General features: G+C 46.9%; 3 protein-coding genes, 1 long non-coding RNA gene and 1 pseudogene across 5 annotated transcripts in view; 2 read left to right on the plus strand and 3 right to left on the minus strand.

The window, feature by feature from the left end:
* DGCR2 (DiGeorge syndrome critical region gene 2) overlaps positions 1–8,522 on the minus strand; it is a 37,225-nt gene extending 28,703 nt beyond the window's left edge. For both annotated transcript variants that reach the window (XM_072351102.1, XM_072351101.1), the window contains exon 1: positions 8,307–8,522. In XM_072351102.1, the coding sequence (XP_072207203.1) occupies positions 8,307–8,385 (79 nt within the window). In that variant the 5' untranslated portion in view covers positions 8,386–8,522. The remainder of the gene's footprint in view (positions 1–8,306) is intronic.
* Positions 8,523–8,650: 128 nt separating this feature from the next.
* LOC140259764 (testis-specific serine/threonine-protein kinase 2-like) lies at positions 8,651–12,510 on the plus strand (annotated as a pseudogene).
* ESS2 (ess-2 splicing factor homolog) lies at positions 9,917–19,443 on the minus strand. Its single transcript, XM_072351274.1, has 10 exons — positions 19,184–19,443; positions 18,893–19,061; positions 18,173–18,268; positions 17,432–17,598; positions 16,616–16,733; positions 16,042–16,175; positions 15,805–15,907; positions 14,868–14,977; positions 13,869–13,984; positions 9,917–13,508 (listed from the first exon to the last, which is right to left on the minus strand). Exons 1-10 carry the CDS (start codon positions 19,322–19,324, stop codon positions 13,223–13,225), a joined length of 1,440 nt encoding a protein of 479 aa, XP_072207375.1. The 5' UTR covers positions 19,325–19,443; the 3' UTR covers positions 9,917–13,222.
* Positions 19,404–21,819, plus strand: LOC140259713 (uncharacterized). Its single transcript, XR_011905429.1, has 2 exons — positions 19,404–19,543; positions 20,310–21,819. It is a non-coding gene; the product is annotated as an uncharacterized lncRNA (long non-coding RNA).
* On the minus strand, positions 19,826–21,507 carry GSC2 (goosecoid homeobox 2). The gene is made up of 3 exons (XM_072351275.1): positions 21,216–21,507; positions 20,289–20,536; positions 19,826–20,026 (listed from the first exon to the last, which is right to left on the minus strand). The coding sequence occupies exons 1-3, from the start codon at positions 21,505–21,507 to the stop codon at positions 19,922–19,924; spliced, it is 645 nt and encodes a 214-aa protein (XP_072207376.1). The 3' UTR covers positions 19,826–19,921.
* Positions 21,820–22,329: the final 510 nt, after the last annotated feature.

Consider the following 22,329-nt stretch of genomic DNA (forward strand, 5'->3'; position numbering starts at 1 on the left):
GAAAAAAAGCACACAAAGCAACACCTTAGGCAGTGCAAGAGACCCGGCACTCAGCCAATGCAACATCGGAACGTCTTGAGTGGGAACCCAGGCCGTGATTCCCTAGACTGAGAAAATACAGACTTTGTGTTTTATCACTGTGGACACTTATTCCTAATACTGACACAGAAAGGGGGGAAAAAAGACGTAATTCTCAGTTCCTCAGTACTGCTAAAACCCAAAAGAAAACAAAGCTTGCTACTTGAACTTTGCTAAAAGACTGTGAATTATGCAATGCAGCACTACAGACTGAAAACTGCTTTATTTTCCTAACAGTGATGATAGCAGCTAAGTAACAGGCTTGCTTTTTATTTTTTTCTTTTTGCCCAAGAAACTGTTATATTATGATAATAAGCAGATTAGCAGAAGGGGAGAGCAAGATACAGCTCTGGCACAAAGTATCACTCGCAACAAAGCCGAAACCACAGGGCCTCAAGAACTTTTAATATGGTTCAGAATTAAAGTCTACGTTTCCATTACCCTAACAACCTCTTTCAGGACTTCAGCTGTTTTATGAAGACTTAATGTTTAGTACAACAGCACCAAGCAACCTATGCCAGTGCAGCACCAAAGCCTGCTCGCACACCCTCTATTTTCCATCCAGCTGGGGTAATTGTGTGGTCTAACTTCCATAGGGCCTTGGCCTGCTGCTCCACCAGCCTGTGTTTGTTGGAATACCCCTTAGAAGAGATGCAGAGCAGCTAAGGATACCCAAGCACTGTGTGCCATTGCCTGGGTGGGAGCTGCCTACCAGAACTACCCACAGGAAGGCAGACATGTCAGATTAGTGCCTCTCCTCCAACCCGCTGCATCCTCAGGATTAGAGAAGAACACAAACTACAAAGCCTTTCTGCAGGAAGAGCTAAGGTACAATACCTACACTTACGCAAAGCCTTATTTTCCTTTAACAAGGCTCACCAGGGAAAGAATCTGTATTCCCTGGGGCAAAATAAACTGTGAGCATTAAAAAAGAAAAAAATCCAGCAAGAAAACAGTTACTGAGAGAAATAAGACTTTACCATAGAGGAACGGAAAACTTCAATCCACAATCCTACATGAACAACATGAGTATTTTCTTTAGATCAAGTTTCAACAAGCAGAGCATTCAGATGACATGTGATAAGATCAATTCAAGAACTATCAGAGCAATCAAGGCTAATTTGTAACCACCCTTAAACTCAAAGTAGGGACTGCCAGACTGCAAAGATACTAGGAAGCAATTCCATTTACTTCCAACAAGACAACACATGTTCCCACCTCGAAGGAAAAACAAAACAAAAGCTAATGTCAGTTTGCCCCAGTACAGGATTCATACCCCCAAACTTACAGCAATCCAAACAAATGCAAAGAAAACACATCATTTCAGGTCAAGAATGCATTAAGGGTTCCTTGCTGCAATAACCTTTAATGCCAAGCAAGTAGGTAACAAAATCTTACCTATGAAGACGGGCATTTTTAATGACACTGCTCCCCAAAAACTAACCCCATTTATTAATTTTAAACCAAAAGAACAGGCTTTTTGCAGAGCCTTCAAAGTTATGGCCTCAATCACCAAGGGAAAACGGGAGATTCTACATACACACGAGCACTATTCAAATGCAACTCACTACAAAAACCTCCAGCTCCTGCTTTGTTTCTCTCTGCATGTCTTGCACAGGACTTGATGCGAGTGTCTAGAACACTTAAAAGCAAAAATTTGATACACAGAAACATTCTGACCTCAGATACTGAAAACACATTCTATCCTTTGCAAAGTAGCTGCTGCAGTAGCTGCTGTGCACCCGGGCAAATGGTCGTGCTTTGAATAGCATTCCATGGCTCCAGCAGAGCCCAGCATGGCAGGAATGCAGTCTGTCTTGGTCACCATCGCATCTGTCCACACCATGTGTGATGCCACATTCCCCCATTCTGCAATAAAACAAGTACCTGGGCAAGGGTTTCTTATATCAAAACATGAGGTTTAATTACCCACATCCCACTTGATTGGGCTCAGGAAGCCACAGATGGGCACTGATACAGTACAGCATCCTTGCACAGCTCCATATTCCCACTTCGCTCACCTCCCCTCTCCAACTCTACGAAAATAGGACCAAAAACCTCAGCAAGCTGAAGGACAGAAAAGCAGGGAACGTCCTAAGTCAGATATTCACATAACTCACCCACATTTCCATGCACTAGTCAATAAACACAGTGGAAACCAAATATAATGCTTAGATCAACCAGATTTAATTTTAATTAACTAGGAAGCTGAATGCTATTTTGTTTAGCTTTACTTAATGAGGCAACTATCAATTCCTATTAAGCTTAAGAAAATTTGTATTTTTCCATAATTTAAATGGTGGGCATCAAACACTGACTATAACTTCCTCAGCAGCTCCATATAATGAATACCATTAAAACATCATTCATCAAATACAGAATGAGAGGACTGACCCTTTAGTGCAAAGCTGAAATTAAACGTTTCACAGGAAACCACAACACGGGGAATGCAGATTCAAGTCTCATCCCAACTCACGTATTTAAGTCACTCAATTGCTGGAGTTCTGCTGCAGCTCATCAATGCCAGCCAAAGGAGCTGAGAGTTCTCATCAACCTCAATGAGTTCTCCACCAACCGCACAGTGAGTGCAATGTATGGGTTTGTGTCTGCCATGCACAGACATTCCAGGATACACAAACCCACCCAGGGCAGCCAACAGCCCCATGGTAGTGCCAGGCACCAACCCACACTTGGCACCGAGGAAGAATTGCTGGCCCTGGCATCAGAACAGTCTTGGAAACTGGCAAACAGTTCCCTATAACTACAGCGTATGGGAAACACATGCACAATACTGTACTTGGGCAGGAATCATATGCTGCAGCTGCAAAACAAGCAACCACCCTGCCAGCCAGCATTACCTAAGGAAGCTGTGTTTGGAGGCTCTGCCACAAGAACCACAAGAAGCTTTCCTCTGGGAGCTGCCTGTGTTCCCCTGCTCCTGTTGGAGCCAGGAAAGTGGGCTGCCCAATTTCTCACACCTTCCAGGCTGGTTTGCCAGCATTCACTGGGGGATTTCACCTCTTTCACTCTCAGTACCTGAAGTTCTGAGCTCTTCAAACCAGCTGTGTCAATCCCCAGCTCTTAAAAAGGTCTGAGGGCCCTCCCACAACCACCGAGCCTGTAGCAGCACTTCTCCACGCCTTGCTCTACTCCTGAACCCACTGTGGGGACACAGAAGTCACGTCTGTCAGAGTCCCCTTCTGCTCTACTGCTTCTGAGAATCCAAGCCATGCACACAAAGCGCTGTCTGCCTGCAGGCCCCTTGCTCCTCCTTACTGCACAGGCACAGCTAGCAGCAAGTCTACACGCACCCCCAGTTTGCTTTACAATTAGGGATGACCAATTTCACAGCATCACAGCTGCTGTTCATACTGTCAGCCTTGCCCCCTCACTGACAGTGGCTGCAAGGAAGAGCTTTTAAATCCAACAGCCTCACTTACAGCAAGAAACAGCAGAACAGCAAGACACTGGGAAAAGAGAACAGTAATATACAGCAGGAGGAGGAATAAAACAACAACTGGTAGATTGAAAAATGAGAGGCTGAGCAGGGGGCAGGCCTGCGTGCAGCAGCGCTGACTGAGGAGATGCAATGAAAACCTTCTGCCTTGCACCAAGCCCTTGCATGGGAGCTCAGCTGAATGCAAACAGCGACTGCAGCTAGCAGCAGCATGGAAGCGAACAAACATTACTCACCGCAGCTTTCTCCAAGGTAAAGACAGGGAACAAAAAGCAAAATCAGAGCTTCTACTTGCTAGATGATGCAATCTCTTTAGGAAAGAGGAACTCTGTCTTGGCCACATTTTATGACTGATCTATTTGGGTCTTCAACTGAACCAAATAATACAACAGAATTAATCAAGAACAAACAAATTCAATCCCAGCATACAAGTTTTACTGGGGGCCTTTTCAGACTCCTAATTAAGGAGCTCTGTTAGGAGCTACACCTTTAGATCAACAAGAAGGAGCTGGCAGTACAAACACCAGTCTCAAGGCCCCAGCACTGCTCCTGGACAACCCTGCAAAGCTCCAGCCATGCACACCAAGCACCACAGCAAGATGTGCCGACTCTAAGCCAAGGCTGTGGGGTGTTCGATCAGACACCTCACAATGGCCTAAACAGATAAGCTACACTCAATTTTTAGGACCCAAACTCAGGTATAACAGAATTAGTTCCTCTAGCCAGCTCTGTGGTGGAGAAAAAAGCTCCAAGAAGAACTCAATTGGCTTTTAGCTGCCTGGTAAATGCTGTAACAAGAAAGCCCAACGACCTACATTGACAAGCCTCTGTACTGAACCACTATTACAAAATCCAATAGAAAGCCTGACCATGTATAAGTGTTTTCCATTAGCAAGCAGCATTATCTTGTTAAATATGAAAACATGCTATTGTCTTCAGCAATGTTCTTACTTAATCCACTAAACAACATTCTCCAGTGTGTCGTGCTGATCACTTCAGACTGTTTAAGTTCCCAATATTACGTAAGGACCCCCAAACCTTCGCTGTGCACTTGTGTAATGGGATGTTGACAGAAACAGGAACTTTCTACACATCCTCAAACTGTACAGCAAAACCAAATTCCTGGTTTCCATCTCCGATGCTTTTTAGACAATAGAAAGAAATGCATGAGCCATGCATAAACCCCATTTAGTTCCAGTCCAGTGTGACCCTGTTAAAACATTGCTGAAATATTTCTTCACATAAAAACAACAGCTCTCAGCCGGCGAGTTCGATAACCTGAAGCAGATGTTGCGAGGCGTCCTAAGAAAGACATGAAGCCCAACCCTAACATGGCAAATAGCTCAAAAAACGAGTGTCTGATCACTGGATACAGCCCAGTTAGTGCATGTTTAAAAGAAATATTCAGGTAGCCGTTCCCTGTACACCCACATAGCTGCAAAGTTCTGACACACTGAGCTCCAGTGCACACGAGTAGCTTCCAAACTTCAGGATAAATGCTCTACTAATAAATAAAATAATAAAAAAGATATTTTCAATAATGCATTAAGGAGGAAGCTTTTCACACAGAGGGTGGTGATGCACTGGAACAGGTTGCCCAAGGAGGCTGTGGATGCCCCATCCCTGGAGGCATTCAAGGCCAGGCTGGATGTGGCTCTGGGTAGCCTGGTCTGGTTGTTGGCAATCCTGCCCATGGCAATGGGGTTGAAAGTACAAGATCTTTGAGGTCCTTTTCAACTCAGGCCATAATACAATTAAAAGGAAGCTACTGATCAAAATAAGCAGTTTGTGGTCAAAAAGCAGGGAAAAGAGAGAAAATTTGGGACAAATTCAAGCTGAGGTATATATGAGGCAAAAAATGACCATTAAAAGCCCAGTGGCTAAGAAAAACGTAGCTGCCCATGGTATCTTCAGGAATCCACATCTCCACAGCCAGGGCTGATGTCACGGCCCGTTGGACGCACCCGAGGTTGTTAGTGATGGTAGCTGTGTAAAGCAGACTTCTGTAATCAACACAGAAAAATTGGCAAAACAAAGAGAAAAGGAAATAGAAATGTTACTCTCCCAGTCTACTAAAAACTATCTCACCCTAAATGCAGGAAAAAAAAAATAAGTCCATGTAAAATCACTGCCTTTCAGCTTGCCTGAAAAGATACTACAGTTGAGGAGGCTTAAAAGAAGGTTTTATTTATCTGAAGAGCACAGCAAGAACACGGATACAAAGCTAGTGTCAAATTAACATGGAAGTACAAAGAGGAGCCTGATTCACTGGGACTGAATTGTGAAGGGACTACACATTCATCTCAGAGTACATAAAGCCTCACATCACTCTGCAGCACTCATTTGATAGCTCCAAGTGCAGATTTAAGTTAAGCAAGCTGCAGGCATCCTTTGTAAACCAGGAAGACAGTTGCTACAATACACAGGTTTAAAGAAGCAGAAAGAAAAACAAACACAACCAGGAAAATAAACTCTAAGTCCAAATGCTATTACAACCCTCCTCTGAGGAAACCCATGCACCTGCCCACAAGAGACAAGGGACACTTCATTGCCATTCTCCCTGTTTAAAATGGGAAATTCAGTTCTATGCACAGTCTGCACACACATGAACGTGATCTCCCATTTGCACATTTTATCTCAGGATAAGCCCCTACGATACTTAAGTTACTCAACAGATGACCTGTTGGAGACAGTACGTGAAGTAAATTAAAAGCAAACCTTGGCAAAGGAAAAGAGGGCACAAAGCAGCCCCTGAGCTGCAGGCTGCCCCTAGGGCACAGGAAGCCATCACCATGGACAGCTCTGGCTGTGGGTAAACAGGATGGGCGTCCCAAAAAGAGCTCCTCAAACAGCACTGAACTCCAGATGCCATCCTGCACAAGGCTGGTTACGCCACAAGGAGGTGAGCTAAGGCTCCTTACTTTACGTGCGGTTCCACATGTAACCATACACATGGTTCAGGCAATGCACGTGGAGCTGCTGTGCAGTAATCCCAATGCTACAGCTTCCAAAACCAGCATTGTACAACCTGAGATGATGACAGCTGGGAGATGTTTACAAACAAAGTATTTCCAGCAGCCTAGCCAGGAGACCACAGATCTTTAAAGTCAATACATTAGTGCAATAGTGAAAAATACTCAAAGAGAAACACTCAAGACAAAGCTTGTCTTTTACCACCAAGCACTGGGTGCTAACAAGAATCTGATACCATACGACAGTAACGCCTGCTCTGACACCATATGAAAAGTACCATTTTCCAACATCTAAAAGGCTGCAATGCTCAATTCCACGCCAGAGAGGTGAGGGTCAATCCTCCTCCCTGGGAGAGGACACAAACCTCTGCTGAGTGCTTCCAACTGGTAGCTCGACCACCCCCAGCACCCAGTGTCAGCCATAAGGAACAGTGCCTGTCATGGAGCTGACAGTGCATCCTGACCAACAGAAAGGCCTTTAGCTGCAAAAACACCAGCTAGGCTAGCAGCTTTTTTGGCTACTTAAGTGCACGTCATAAGCCCTAACATACACACTGCTCTGCCAAAGAAACAAGATAAAACAATGCAAGTCACACACACAGCAGTTTCAACATCCAACTTTGTTATTTCAGTCGGACTGCCTACACTGACCCAATTGTGCTTCAGCTGTACCGAGAACTTGCTTGAACACAGTTCACTAACAGTGTCACGTTTTATTAGTTTGGGTCACCAGAGTTATTTTTAAGGGCAATAACGAGGGGATTTCAAAGTTACGAGAGGAATGCCAACGTTCTCACCATCATACTGACAAAGAGTGAGCAGCAGCCAGGGGGAAGCTCACCGTGCCACAGAAAACAGCTTCCAAACCTGTGGAGGCAGCCTCACATTGGGGCTATAGATCCTCGTGGCTCTGAGCAAATTGAACATCCAAAGAGAAACGAGTGAACAACACAGCTCAAGAAGTCACTTTCTGCCAACAAACACGAATAATTTCTAGAAAGTTAATTGTCTTCATGCTTTAAAGCCCCGTGCCCAGCAGCTACCAAGAAAATCCTGTAGCTCCACCACTTCCCTGCAAGAAGCAAACACACAGAACAGGGGACACAATGTGGTAAGAACTGAGATGCAACAGGGCTTTTCCCTCTTTGAACGATGACTTTGAGAGGCAGTTTGGGGCTCTCCGCATACGTTTCTGTGTCACCAAATGCACAGGGGGCTGCTGCTGGGGCTCAGGCAGGACAGCAGCACCTGACACCCCCGGCACTCCGCTGGATAAAGGGTTACATGCATTTCCAGCGAGGCTTTCAAAGCCTCAGCCACCTGCGGGGCACCGTGGGCCCCACTCCCCTGCAGCGCAGCCCGAAGGTGTGGGCGGGCCTGGCCCCGCAGCCCTACAGCACTACAGCCCTACAGCACTACAGCCCTACAGCACTACAGCCCTACAGCACTACAGCCCTACAGCACTACAGCCCTACAGCACTACAGCCCTACAGCACTACAGCCCTACAGCACTACAGCCCTACAGCACTACAGCCCTACAGCACTACAGCCCTACAGCACTACAGCCCTACAGCACTACAGCCCCACAGCACTACAGCCCTACAGCCCCACAGCCCCACAGCACTACAGCCCTACAGCCCTACAGCACTACAGCACTACAGCACTACAGCACTACAGCACTACAGCCCCACAGCCCTACAGCACTACAGCCCTACAGCACTACAGCCCCGCAGCCGAGGCGCAGCCCAGGCCCGAGGAGCGGTGCAGGCCCCGTGCCCGTGTCCCCCCTCCGCCCCTACCTGGCCGCAGCGGCTCGGTGATGCTCAGCACCAGGAGGAAGAGGAGGAGGAAGGTGCCGCTGTCCGCTTTGGGCACCATTTATCCTCCGTTCATCCTCCCCCGGCGCAGCGCCACAAACCCGCGGGGAGCGAAGCGCGGGGCGACGCTTGGCGGGAGGAGGAGGCGGAGGGACCGCCGCCGGCCGATCCCGTCCGCACCGAGCTCTTCCCCGCCCCGTCCGCCGCCGCCCCCGGGCGGGAGCCAGCGGCCCTGGCTGCGGCGGCGGCTGCGGGCGCGGGGGGCAGAGCGGGGGTCGGGCGGCGCCACGCTGCGGGCCGCTCGCCTGGCTCCGGCGACGCACAAGATGGCGGCCGCGCCTCCCCGCCGCCTTCCCCCGCGCCGCCACGCCCCTCTCCCACCGGCGCGGCTATCGACCAATCAGCGGCGAGGTGGGCAGGGCATAACGTCCTACTCCGGGTGAACCCCGCCCCGGGGCCGGAGGGTGGCGGGCGCGCCGTCGGGGCCTGGAGCGGGCCGGGGGTGTGAGGGGGCTGTGTGAGGACCAGGCTTTGATCCGAGCTGGTGTGGGGTATTTTTCCTAATATTTTATGAAACGGCGGGAAAATCAGGCGTGCAAAGAGCTGAGATTTAATTTAAACACTCAACTCGATGTTTTCCACGTGTAGGTTCCAAGGTCACCAATACGAGGCTTTAAGTGCCCCCTCTGCCATCACAGCACCCCCCTCCCGCACCCCCCTCCTGCTGCCCCTCTCTCTAACTGCACCCGGCCCTTCCCCTTGTGCTGCTCCTGCCCGCGCACAGCCAAAGGAAAGTAGCGCTCAGAGGAAATAAAGCCCAGCCGGTAACAACCCAGGTGGGTTTTCGTCTTGGGTCTGGCTGTATGAGGGGCTATTTTGGCTAAGAGTTGTGGCAGCTCCATTACAGGTATGAAGGGTGCACGACTGCAGGAAGCAGAGCCCTGACATCAAAGCGGTGCTGCAGGAACAGCCTGGCTGCAAAGCCCTTCCCAGAGCCAGCTGTAGAGCATTTCCCTGCCAATAAGTTACAGCTCTGACAAATGCCCTTCAATCCATCAGAACCTGATTTCAGGTTCACTCACTCGAGGGAAGGCACAGGACCAGCACCATCCCGTGCCTCAAGGTAGTTTATGCAATAGGCTTTTAAGCACGGATTGCACAACGCCAGACTAACAATTCTCAGACACAGCTCTATCTGTGCTGTTCCATGAGCCAGCTACAAGCACAGCTCCTCAGAAATTCCAGGATGCATCCGGCCACCATTGCTGAGCACTGAAATGCTCCTGCATGAGCATCACCCATCAAGCAGGGCCTGCGAGTAGAGGCAACCAATGGTTGCATTGGCTTGCACTGAATGAAGCAGAAACTTCAGGAATTAATAATTAGCATGAAGCCATTCTGCAGCAGGGACATGGCTGCAGGCAGAGCAGCGCGGAGCCTTTAGCACAGCCCAGCACTTGCACAGATGTGAGCACCTCAAAGGGACGAGCAGATTGTGGAAACATTGTGAAAGAAATACATTTTACCTAAAAGCTTCAGCGCTGCTTACCCAGGTTGGTCCTTAGGGGATATCACTGAAAACATGGGCACATCAGTAAATAGATGTTCTTTATTTTCATCCATCAGCATCTGAGAATAGGTTACTTGTTTCTTCTTTTTGCCTGAAGAAAAAAACCTGAGCCCTTGGTTACTTTCAGACTTAAAAAAACAAAGCAAAACCTATTCATTCCATGCACTCACGAACCCCAGCGACGCCGTATCGCTCAATTTATTCTCACAAGTTGTGCTATAAAAGTCACTCGGAAAGGTCACAGCCAGGGACAGGTGCTGTGGAAGTGGCAGTGGAAACCACACAGGAGGAAGCTCTCCTCCAAGGCAAACAGGGCACCAAACAGCCTCGGCCCTACAGGAATCCGCAGGCAGTGCTCAAAGAGCTGCATAAATATTTCCATGGATATTCCCTGCAGAGAATGTCATGCGATCGTGGCAAAGCTCCGGACTGCCAAGTGTTACACAGGCTGCCCAGTGTTCCCCAGGCTGCCCTGTGCCCAGGCGTGGTGCAAGCAGTGTACTCAGCTGGCTGTGCCTTCCTGCCAGCAGGGCTCAGCTCACACTCATAGCTCAGTTTGTACTGCAACAACCACAACTCAGAATGGTTAAAACTGCTCTTCATCTTCCTGGCTAATTATAAAAAATAGCCAAAAGTTTCAAAGAAAGGAGGGGGGGGGGGGGGGGGGGGAAGGTGGAATGACAAGCAAAAGTCCCAGTCTGGAGGTCAGAACGTTCGTCAGCATGACATTGGTGGGCTGTGCAGGACTGTCCCTAGCCACTGCGTTGTTCTCATCATGAAGGCTTTGAAGCCATACCCTTGGGAACTGAAAAATTACGTTTGAAAAAGCAGAAACCAACATAAAGCAAAAAGCCCCAGAGACTGATTATACAGGGAAGCAATCAGCGCACATCACCATCCTCCCATCAGTTCTGAAAAAGTGATGTGAGCTTTTCTCAAAGTACAGCAGAAGCTGGCAGTCAAAATGCAACTCAGTGAGTAAGGGTTTAAGAAAATAACAGCTGCCAAGCCCACAGGAAGCAGCCAATCATCAGAGCCATGAAATAGAGAAGCTGAGAGAAAACCAAGGAATGAAAGTTAAGGGAAAGCACCAAGCAAATAGAAATAAACAGTAATTGAATGCAGCCACTGTGAAAACAATACAAACAAACAGGCAGCATCCCTTGCTCCCCAGCACCTTTAGGAGTTCCTTCATGTAGTACTTAATCCTGCGTGCCTCTTGAGATACAACTGTGAACAATGAAACAGCTCCGGAAAGGTTTCAAAACACTCTTGCTGCAATAACAAACTCAGATGCACTGTTGTGCTTGAACATAAAGCCAAGCAGCATGAATTGAGCATTGGTCCATTCAATGAAAGCATCTAAAAAACTTCACCTATCAATAAGTATTTTGAAAACTCATGATAATCAGCAAGAAATGCTTAGATTTCCATCTATTGGGTAAAGAAGGAAACCTTCAGCATTAGAGATTCACAGAATCATTAAGGTTGGAACCACTAATCTTAGTTCACATCAACCCGTCACCACCACCAAACCATGTCCCTTAAATTCAGTTGCTTAAGAAAATTTACCAATAGTTTAATGCCTTCATGAAGGCCTTTCTTGTGAACATCATTATGAATGAATCCTTCTCCATTTTAGCTTGTGGGGGAAAAAAATCTAAAACTGGCAAACCGAAGAGGAAGACACCTCTGAAATATCACTGAAAGGTTTCAGCCTGAGCACACTGCGCTGGAAGTCTCCCATAGCAGTGAAATTAACCTGCTGCAACTGGTTCTAAAGCAATGTGGCCATAAAGATAGTTGACAACAGAATGCCTCAGGACTTCCTGGACTGATTTCTCCCTAAGGAAACAGATGGAACGTTTGCACCATCTATCAAGCATCAAAACATCTGAGATCGTTGCGGTATTAGGAAGGAAACTGTACATCTGTATGGAGCTGGGGGTAAAGCTAGACTTCCTGGAGCACCTCAAGATGACAGAAGGTGTGAAAGAGAACTTTGCTCATTTTAAGTTCCAGCAGTTGGCTTCTGCCACCAAGCATTGCCATGACTTACACTTAGCTAACAGGGACCTGAAATACGGGAATAACCTTCCCAATGAACATTTAAACATCAAGATGTCAGACTTGGCTTTTCCAAACTCTCAGGATGAAAATGGAAGATCTATTTTCAGCAAAACCCTCTGTGGGCACATGCAGTCCTTGAAGGGCTGCATGACATTCCTTGTGACCCCAGGATTCCTGACATCTGGAGCCTGGGTGTCATTCTGTATACAATGGTCTATGTATTAATGCCCTTTAAAGATTCTAATGTCAGCAAAATTATGTGTACTAAGAAATAATACAAGATTGACTTCCCTGCATCAAAATACCTCACCAAGGAGTGTGAAGACCTCGTTTTCTACACGCTTCAGCCCGACATATCTCAGGAGTTGTCTGTAAATGAAGTTTTGAGATACTTATGGTTCCAGACTCCAAAGTCCAAAATCCCTGCCCTCTCTGTCCACTTCACAAGAGGGTGAGTGTTCCCAAAGTCTGCAGAGGAATAGCCTGAACATGATCAGCAAGCCAGACTTCCTTCTGCAGGATGGAAAGGTGAGGAGAAGGAAATGACATTCTCTTAAAAACTGGTCCAGCTTGTGAAAGAATTTCCTTACTGTCAGTGACAGAGCACTAGAACAGTCTGCTCAGAGAGGTGGTGGAGACGCCCTCTCTAGAGATACTCAAGTCTCACTAGGACATGTCCCTGTGCAATCCACTGTAGGGAAACTCCTTTAGCTGGGGGGTTGTACTCTATGATGTCTAGAGGTCCCTTCCAACCCCTACAGTTCTGTGACTCTTTGATATCCTCTCTTCTGCAAAGCATGAGACCAAAAAAGTTTGACAAGGAAGAGTAAAATTCAGTTCAACCTTTTAGGAAGGCTTAACATATTTTATAAATAGACATATTTGTATAGAAATGTATTTAAATGCATGGCCATCTGAAAAAAAAAGAGATATTTTAAAAATTATCACTGCTTTAGCTAACAGTCCAGACTTTTCTTTGCCATTGCAGGAAGCATCCTTACGGTACAGCAGCCCTGTGTAACATATCCATGCAGTCCAAAGGGAAGTTATACCACAGAAAGAGACACTTGTCTTCCATAAAGCACATCACAAGCTATTTCAGCTACATAGTCTAGGTCTGGTCCCAGATCTAATAACTGCTGGCTTCCACTCCGTCAGCTGAATCTAGATACCTCTTACTACTGATAGTTCAAAACATCCATGTTGCAGACAGCTGAGCATGTGCTGTTCACTATTGTCTCGCTGATGACAAGAATATTTAGAAGAAATCAGATGCCTTCCTTCTTTTAGGAAGCTGTAGTAAATTGTCTGTGATTGATGTAGTATCTTGAGATACTGGTGTCTGAGATACTGTCCTAGACTGTGGGGTGGTTGTGGGTGTTTGGGGCCCATTTGCTGGTGTCTTGTAACCAGGAGTTCCTGTGTGGGCTGGAGAAGGAGTATAGCTGGCTCGCAGGGCTTTGTCGGTGTATTTACTTGTAGTCCTGTTTACTAGCCGTTGCAAAGCTGGTGACATCGCTGGGCTTAGTCCTTTTGGAGTGAGGCTGGAATAGAAAAGAGAGTTTTAAAAGATTTTACAGTAAAATTGTTGTGTTTATCAGAAATCCTATCATCAATGCTCCCATGGGAGGACTTGATGTCCACTTCCACCACTGACCCAATCCAGGTGCGCTACTTGGAGTAGCACCAGGCAGAGCAGTAATGCTCACAAGAGGTAGTACCAGGAACAGCCACCATGCACCTTCCCTTGGTAAGCAAGTTTTTTTATGCCTAAAAATATTTAGCTTGACTGCATCTCACCCCGCTTCCAGCACTTTCCCTATTCCTCCCTTTTTGCACATATTGATTTAAACCTCATCAGAAAATACCCATCCCCAATTCCTCCATCACAAAAGAAGTCTCACCTGGCCAAGTTTTCTGTGACTTTTCGAAGTGCCTCCTGCTTCTTTGCTCGGTTTTTAGCTGCCACTTCATTGGCCATTTTGAGTCCTAACCTCTCACGACGTCCAGGCTCCAGGATCTATGAACACATCACACACTTTACTTGCCAAAGCACTAGGTATGAGCACTGTATAAATGAAACAAAACACTTCCAATGGTTGGATTGCAGCTGACAATGATCTAAACTGGGGAGGAGTGGGATCAGCCCACTCTTCTGCTATATAAAAGCAAGAGAGGACACAGAGAGATTTTCAACTTGTCTTTGCAAGTAACAAATATGGTAGAACCAGTTCAGTCAAGGAAGCAGCCATTATATCTGGCATTTCCTCCTGCTGTCTCTCATAGACAAACAATGTCACCTGTGTCTTGCCTAGCTGGGCCCATGGCCAGCCAACTCTCAGGCAAACAAAGGCATTGCTAAACAGCAGGAAAACCAGACAACAACTTTGAAGTCCAACAAAACAGAGGCACAGAAAATTACACTTAAACTAAGAATCTAAGACAAGTCATGTTCAATGATACCAGCAGGAAACAGGCTGCACAGAGGTCCAAGTGCCATTAACAAAGTCAGAGTACCTTTTCAGCCTTTAAGTAATACAGCTGCCTCAGACTTGGGAAATATTATTTCTACCCATTCCTATGTTAAAATCAGGGAAACCAGGCATCCCTTCAGCTTTCTCCAAAAGCTTTGTTTAGGCCTATCATCAAACTACGAGTCTCACTGTCGCCAACTGTGTATTGCACCTCAGATATCTGCACTAAGTAGCTTTTATGTGGAGCCATGTCCATCTCCACCCTCCCAGCAGAACATAGACTATTAGTCTCAAGGACTGGGAATGCAGCCCAGAGATGTGTCACACATCCCGCAGCAATGTTAATCTATTAGTTACTCACTTGTCTTTCCCTTCTTAGTCTATGCCCCTCCACCCCCAAAGAACGACATGTGGACTCCTGTGAAATACCTTGAAGGCTGGTCCAGGTGTGCGATCCACATACGGTGTTTCTGATCCATCTAGACGTAAAGGGGTGGTTTCTATTTCACCCCATGTCATAAAAGGAGACTCATTCACACCTGCAAACAAATTTAGAAAGTCATATTCATGCAAGATATTTAATTATTTGGTCAGCACAAAAAAAGAACCACAAAACTCACCCACAGAGAACCATATTATGAAATGCAGCAAACTCAAGACACAAATGAGCCCTTCTACTGCAGAGGAAATCACAGCCCACGTTGAAAAGTAACATGTTGTTTCCATTACAAAGACATGACCTTAAACACCAGGTACTGCTCGTGGCTGCGTCATCCTCCAGCTTACAAAGCCCAACCTGATCCTCCCATGTGTTTATTTTTCCATTTGGTATGCTTTTACTTAGTCAAACTTTCATTTTCTAATTCTACAAAACCAGTTTTCCCCTTTGATACTGTATGAAAATTCTTTCAATATATGAAACTATTTAAAAGCAAGGAAATGATAGAGGACTTAAAATATGGAATAACCAAATGTCTGTGTCACACAATGACTACACCCTGCCTAACAGCTACAGCCACAGAACAGATCCTAAGATTAAGTCACTGGCTAGAAAATCTGGCTGTCCAGTGTTTGGACAAGGCATTTTCACTGAAGAAAAGAGGTGCATTCCATATGCCACCTACAGGCTTCTCAGAGGAAAAGCCTCACTACATTCACATTTTAAGAGTGATAAAAAAAAGACAGGGAAAACCATGCTGGTGAGAAACAGCTACAGATTCAGATACCACATCTGAACTAGAAGAAAAATAGTCAGGGTGTTCTAACTGAAAGCATCCTGAAGCTAATGCATCTGAACAAAATGAAACTGTAACACATAAGCAGAATCAGATGGAAATAGGAAAACAACGGTAGAAAAATCTCTTACCAGGGGCAGGAGAGGGAGTAGCCACAAATCCATACCCATTCACTTTTGGAGACTCCTGGGGTATCAGCTCTTTCCCATCTGGCCCTACTTTCCCCTGTTTGTACTGAAATAATAAAAGACACTGTCATTCATCATCTTCTAGAGAAAGATGCCAGCCATCTGTATGCAGCATACACACGTCATCAACAATTCTGTTGTTTCAAAGGCCTTTGATCAGAAGCAACAAAATTTACCAACCTGAGCATTGAGGGCTGCTGCTTGCTGGAGCTGTGATTTACTCACAGCTTGGCTAAACGGATCTTTCACAAAACGAGTGTTCCGATGGACAACTTCCCTGGGCTTCTTAAATGTGTCCTCCTCATCAGGTACACCTTGAAATGCAGAAAGTCTTTGTGAAAGGGCTCAGCTACAACACGATATAGCTTTCTATAGCAATCAAGTGATCAATAAAACAAAGCAGTGCTCTTTGAGCAGAAGCAACAAATGACTGAAGATAATAAGTGCTTATGAATAAGATGAAACAAACCAGAAATATTTATGGCTCCTGAAAACAAATGCTTGTGTAATATATTCAGTAATCACGTTTGGTAACAGAACATGATCCAGCTTTGCAATCAGAGGCAATGAAGCAAGATCTCAAGAATGGTGCAGAATGGGTGGAGAAGACTCTAACAGCCGCACATCTCTGAGCTCCACAGAATAAAGAGTGCAGTAACACCAGTAAGAGCTGTCATGTCAGAAGGGGGATAAACACTGTCTGGAGTCAACCCACCTAGACAGATCACTCTCCCAAGAGACGTGTATGCCTTACCTGTTGGGTAATACATGAGGGTGTTTCTAGCTGTGTACTCCCAGGTCTCCAGTCCAGCTTTCACATTCTCCAGAGCTTGCTGCTCTGCTGAAGGAAGTGCCAGGTTTTCATTTCGTCTCTGAAAGGACAAGAGAAAAAAAACATAGGACTGAAAATGTACTCTTGCAGTCTTTTCATCCAGCATATACCACTTGGAACAGCTGAATCATCAGCCCAGCTACAAGTCCTCATATACTTAGCACCTGCAGAGCATGAGCTCCCTCCCTCTGGCAGCTGGCACTTGAGAAACCATTCTGTGCCCATAGGTGAGCTTACAAAACTCTGTATGAGCTCCTGTATTAAATCAAGTGAGCATAACAGACTTCAATTCTCACAAAGGTTACATATATCACTTTGTTACACCTTGTGACAACACTCATGATGATTCAAACAATCTTTGCTTTTCTCCATCTATTAATCAAAATTAAATGGAATGCTTCATTGTGAAAAAAAAAAGGAATAGCAAGATCTATCATATATCTCATACAAAGGCAGTCTACAAGACTGAAGTGAGTTGTCTTGAAAGAATCTATCATTCTAGCCTTACAGAAAATGTATTAACTGATACAAGCAGTGAGAAAAGAGCAAAAGATTTTTTTATACTATTAATCAGAGTGTTTTCAAACTTTTCCATAAGAATACAGCATTTGGCAGAGTCTGAAAACAGATGGTAAGAAGATATACCATTGAATTAAACAGAGAAGAAATACAGTAAAATGGCATTTCCCTCTTGTGTCATTTTGGAAGTGCAGAGAAACACTTGAGCCATTTCCCTACCTGGGCATACTCCTCTTCTGCACTGTACAGCCAAGCATGCTTGACTTTCTCCTTCTCCTTGGCCACTTCCATGATCTGCTCAAATGAAGCATTATCTTCACTCGTGTGTTTTGCTAAGAAGCTGTCCAGATTGGGAAGAGCATCTTTATCATCTTTTTCCGCTTCTCCTAACGAGAGGAGGGAACAAAATTGACAAAGGTTAATACCTTCCTTTCTGTAAGAGACCTATACACAAGTCTTAGTTCCTTCTGTGTGCTATCCCTCAACTGACTCACTAATAATTAAACTTAATGGGGAAAATAAGTGTAAACATGGAAAACGGTACAATAATTTTTTTAGTAAACATAACCAACTTTCAAAGAAATGCTTTCATGGCATTTATAGCTATTCATGTTAAAGGGAAAATGCACAAGTGTCCAGATGCTAACAGACATTTTCAGCATGCCACATGAGTATCTAAGCCTCTGCTACCTTTCCTTACTGATCCTAATTTCAGGTGACATGAGAAAAATTTACTGTTTTCAAAAAAATTCAATGCATGAGGAACTCATAGTGCCTTAAAGAGATCTATAACTGAGAATTCGCTGTTTCAGACTGATTACTTTCACTTATTAGAAGGTTATGAGAAACTGCTTAAACATTGAATAAATACCCCAAATCTTCACCTTCCCAGGAGACAGAGTTCAGAAGCATATTTTCGTGCTGCTGAGAAATTTAGTGACAGAAACATTATTCTCCTACCTTCCTCTGCAGCTCGTGTTCCAGCTCTGGATTTATTCCCCAGAGGGAGACCACCTGGATGCACTTCTGGGGTTTCAAATGTGGCTGGAGTCACATCTGTGACAAAAGGAAAAAGGTCTGCATGGTTACCAGAGCAATGAACTGAACATTTGCCATGACATTCTGCATCACAGTACAGATCATACACCAAACATGAATCGCAGAAGACAAATCACGATTAGAATAAAATCCATTAAAAAGTTGTGAAAAGACTATAAAACACTCGTTTTGAGATGGTGCCATCAACGAACAGCATCTCTCATCTAAGGCATTTTCACAAGAGAGACACAGCTGGACGTATTTGCTGCAGCGGTGTGAGCTTCACAACCACAACACAGCTCAGTGGTGACAACCACTGGATGGGAGGAAAGGAACTCACGGTGTGACATGTGCCACCAGAAAGCTGCTTATAAAACGCTGCCATAGTAATTCCCACACAATGTAAATCCACCGGTATGACATTAGATAAGAGTAGCAACGTTAAATACAAAACTTTTTACCTTAAAAACCAAACAAAAAACAAACAAACAACACACAAATAAGTAAAAAGCTGAAGACCGTTTCTCTTGCATAACCCACGGTATAAAAAATAACTAAGCACAACGTGTTGGGTTGGTTTTGGTAGAAATAGTCTATAATATCAGTTTAAAGATTAAAACAGCCACAGTAGATGGTTCTTACACGGCACAGGGGTGTCCCGCGATGATCTGCCCAAAGAGGAGCCAAATTTAATAGCGATTTGCCTCATTTTCTCCAAGTCACCATTCTCCTCAGCTTCCAGATACTCCTTTTGTGCCCGTAACTTCTCCACGTCGGGAAAGAAATCGCGCTGAATAATGTTCTCTAAGCTCTGCAAACATAAAGCGGTAAGGACGTGTCAGGACCCCTCTGTGCGCCCCGGCCGTTCGGCACAGACCGGGCCGCGAGAGGCCGCGGTAACAGAGAGCGGGCCGACCCGGGCCCGCCGCCCACCTCGATGTAGGCATCCTCATCCAGGATCTTCTTCGGACGCTTCGCGGCCGGTCGGACGGCCTCCCTGCTCCTGACCACGGCGCCGGTCTCGGCGGCAACGGGCACTAAGGCTCCCGGGGAAGGCGCAGGAACAGCCGCCATGACGCCCTGAGCCTCCGCAGCCGCCGTTGCGGACGCGACGCGACGTGACGTCACAATAACGCGACGCGGAGAGTTGGAGCGCCCCTTCCGGGAGAGGCGCAGGGAATGGCGGTCAGCGCGCCCCCTTGCGGACGGGAGGAGCGGAGCGGGCCCGGTGCCCGGGGAACGGCGACACCGGAGTCGTAGCGGAGCCTGGGGGGCACGGGTGGGATTCGGAAGGTCGGTAGGTGTGTGTGTGGTGAAGGACGCGGGTCGGCATTGCTTGGGGCGAGGCACCTCGTCCTGCGGGCCCCAAAGTGATGCTGGAAGCCACGGAGCGCTGAGTGCGGCCTGCAATGGCAGCGTGTTCACAAAGCAGAGGGAACACAAACACCAGCAGCACCAGCCCGGGGCAGCCCGGCCGTGAGTCACACGCATGGCACAGGCACTGACCCCACGCTGCCTTTTGGCTCTGTGCACACTTCAGCATCTCGGGGCCGTGCCATGTGCACAGGGCTCAGCACAGAGCTCAGGTTGAGGAGGAGCCCTGCCTGCATTCACCCATCCCGCTCTCTGAACCGCAGAAGCCCCGGCCCTGCTGCCCCCTCCCGCAGGCTGTTAGCAGCTCTCCTTGGGTGGCTCCGTGCTGCCCTGAAGGACCAGCGCTGAGGCCGATGCTCTCTTCTGGTGCCTCCACTTGGCTCGACGGTTCTTAAACCAGACCTGGAGGGTGTCAAATGAGAAAAGAACATCTGCGTTATGTTGGCTGGGTAGGTGTACCCTTGGGCTGTGCAGAGCAGCTCTGGGATATCATAGAATCATAGGAAGACTTGGTGGGACATCAAAGATCATCTAGTTACAACCCACCAGCTGCAGGCAAGGTTGCCACCACTAAATCAAATTGCCCAAGGCCCCATCCAGCCTGGGCAACCTCCTCCTGGGGTTACAGTGAGCAGTGGGGAGAAAGCTTCACCCAGCACCTCACCTCCACCCTCTCCTCCTTCAGGTGGATGCGGTTGGCCAAGTGCTCCCTGGTGATGACGTCCGGGTATTGATTCTGGTGGAACAGTGTTTCCAAGGCCTGCAGCTGCTCCTCTGTGAATATGGTGCGATGGCGGCGTGTCCGACGCTGGATCTGCTGGAAGGCCTGCAGCTCCCTGGGGCTGCCCTGGGGGCTCTTGCAGCCTCTGACCGCCGAGTGGAGCAGTCGCATGGGCCAAGGGAACCGGCTGTCTGTAAGGAGTGGGACAGTCAGCTCCGTGCAGATGAGCGGCTGAAATACAGTGGCATCAAGCGATGTCTGCATCCGCACTCACTGTGTGGATGGAGTGCAGCTTGTATGGGTGAAAGATGCACAGTCACAGTGCAAGCAGAAGGGCTCAGAGTGTCACTTGGGAAGAAGCATATGGGTGGGGAGCACTAGTGTTGGTTTCTTTGTTCACTTACCAGTGATGCTGTGGACAAGCTCCAGAAAATGACTTGGAAACTTACAGCGTGGCTAGGAGTTGTTTTTCCATCATAACATGGAGTATTTCTGAGCTTTCGGGATGCTTTTGAACCACAGATTAAGGCTTTCTATTTTTTTTTCTTTTATTTTCTTTTGCTAAATGCATCCATTTTGTTCCCACCTTTCCCTGAAAGGACAAGCAAGGCTCCCAAGAGCAGGTGGTGCAAAGGAGCACTGTCAGCATAACCATGGGGCCCATACTGTGCAGAGCTCCCACCCTGAAGTGCCACCCTGTGTGCTTTACCGTAATCCAGCCATGCTTGGTAACAAGGAGCACCTGCTGATTTAAAACCCTGGTGAAGGTGCCAGCTCCCAGAAGCCCTGCTAACAGCAGACCCAGCAACTCCTCATAGAGCACTGTCACCCAGCACACAAACTGCACCGCGCAGAACCCCAGTCACTCACCCAGCCAACCTGGAGGGTCCTGCAGAGGTCGTGTGCCCGTGTGGGAGCAGCAGCAGCAGCTACAAGCCACACCTTCCAGCTCTTCCTCCTCTTCCTCCTCCTCCTCCTGCAGGGCAATGCCCTCCAGCTCGCACAGCCCCTTAGGAGCACAGTCCAGGATGCTCCGGAGGCAGAGTGGGACCAGAACCTGGGGGGTCCTCTCTGCTGGGCTGGCGAGGATGTTCTCAATGCTGAACGAGCACTGCACAGCTGTCCTGCCTGAGCTGGCATCCAGTGTGGGCTCTGCGGACATCCTTGGCTGGGCCAGTGGTGGTAGAAGCTCACACTGAGCAGGGTCTGCTCTCTGCAGGGTCTCGCAGCGTTATGGAGACCTGAAAGCAGAGCAGTGAGGCTGCCCAGAATCCCTGCCTTGTCCCAGAGTTTCAAGTAATGGTCATTCTGGCAGCAGAGTTTTTATTTTATACACACACGCACTTTTCCTCCCTCTAACCTGGCTGCTTTATGCCTAAAGCCACCCTATATATATATAGAGAGAGAGATATAATCCCTTTGGAAAGAAAACCATAAACCCCCTTGTGAATAAAATAAATTCTAACTAATCTTGGCGGCTTTGTGAAGGGTTAGTGTGGATCTAAGATTTAGCTAATCCCACAAAAATGACTCAAGAAGGAAATCTGATTTCTCCATCTCAGGTGTAGATTTGAGGTGGTTATGATCTCCATTGTGCTGGAGCCTCGGGTGCAGGGCAGGGGGAGGACAGCCATCCCCAGCACAGAAATGGACTGGAGGATTAACTCCTTACAAGAAGCAAATTATCCCTTTCTCTGGCCGAATGAAAGCTTTCCCATCAAAAGAGAGCTGTCATATCATACAATATGAGAGAGAAGAGAGCTCAGCTTAATAAGAAGTCATTTTTAATGAGAGCACAGCCTTTGCCTGCACCAGAACTCTGCAAAAGTTGACTTATTTTCTGCAGAAAGCAGAGAAATTGTATTTCCCTCCTTCTTCTTTCCTGCACCTCCACTGCCATAATCAGAACAGTGATGCAGATTTACATCCAGCACACTCTCTGTAGGGATTCAGATTCCTTAATAGATTAGATGATGGTCTCTCA

The sequence above is a fragment of the Excalfactoria chinensis genome, chromosome 16 (assembly GCF_039878825.1).
Source record: "Excalfactoria chinensis isolate bCotChi1 chromosome 16, bCotChi1.hap2, whole genome shotgun sequence".
Classification (NCBI taxonomy): Eukaryota; Metazoa; Chordata; class Aves; order Galliformes; family Phasianidae; genus Excalfactoria; species Excalfactoria chinensis.

Bases quoted from the DNA above. Each gene is read 5' to 3' on its own strand.
- ESS2 (XM_072351274.1), bottom strand. From the start codon at position 19,324: ATGGCGGCTGTTCCTGCGCCTTCCCCGGGAGCCTTAGTGCCCGTTGCC. The intron at 19,062-19,183 runs GTGGGCGGCGGG...TTATGTTTGCAG, and splicing joins ATGAGGATGCCTACATCGAG to AGCTTAGAGAACATTATTCA. The intron at 13,509-13,868 runs GTGAGACTTCTT...TTTCTATTCCAG, and splicing joins GTCACAGAAAACTTGGCCAG to CCTCACTCCAAAAGGACTAA.
- GSC2 (XM_072351275.1), bottom strand. From the start codon at position 21,507: ATGTCCGCAGAGCCCACACTGGATGCCAGCTCAGGCAGGACAGCTGTG. The intron at 20,537-21,215 runs GTGAGTGACTGG...CACTCCTTACAG, and splicing joins GGACCCTCCAGGTTGGCTGG to ACAGCCGGTTCCCTTGGCCC. The intron at 20,027-20,288 runs GTGAGGTGCTGG...GACACCCTCCAG, and splicing joins TGAAGGAGGAGAGGGTGGAG to GTCTGGTTTAAGAACCGTCG.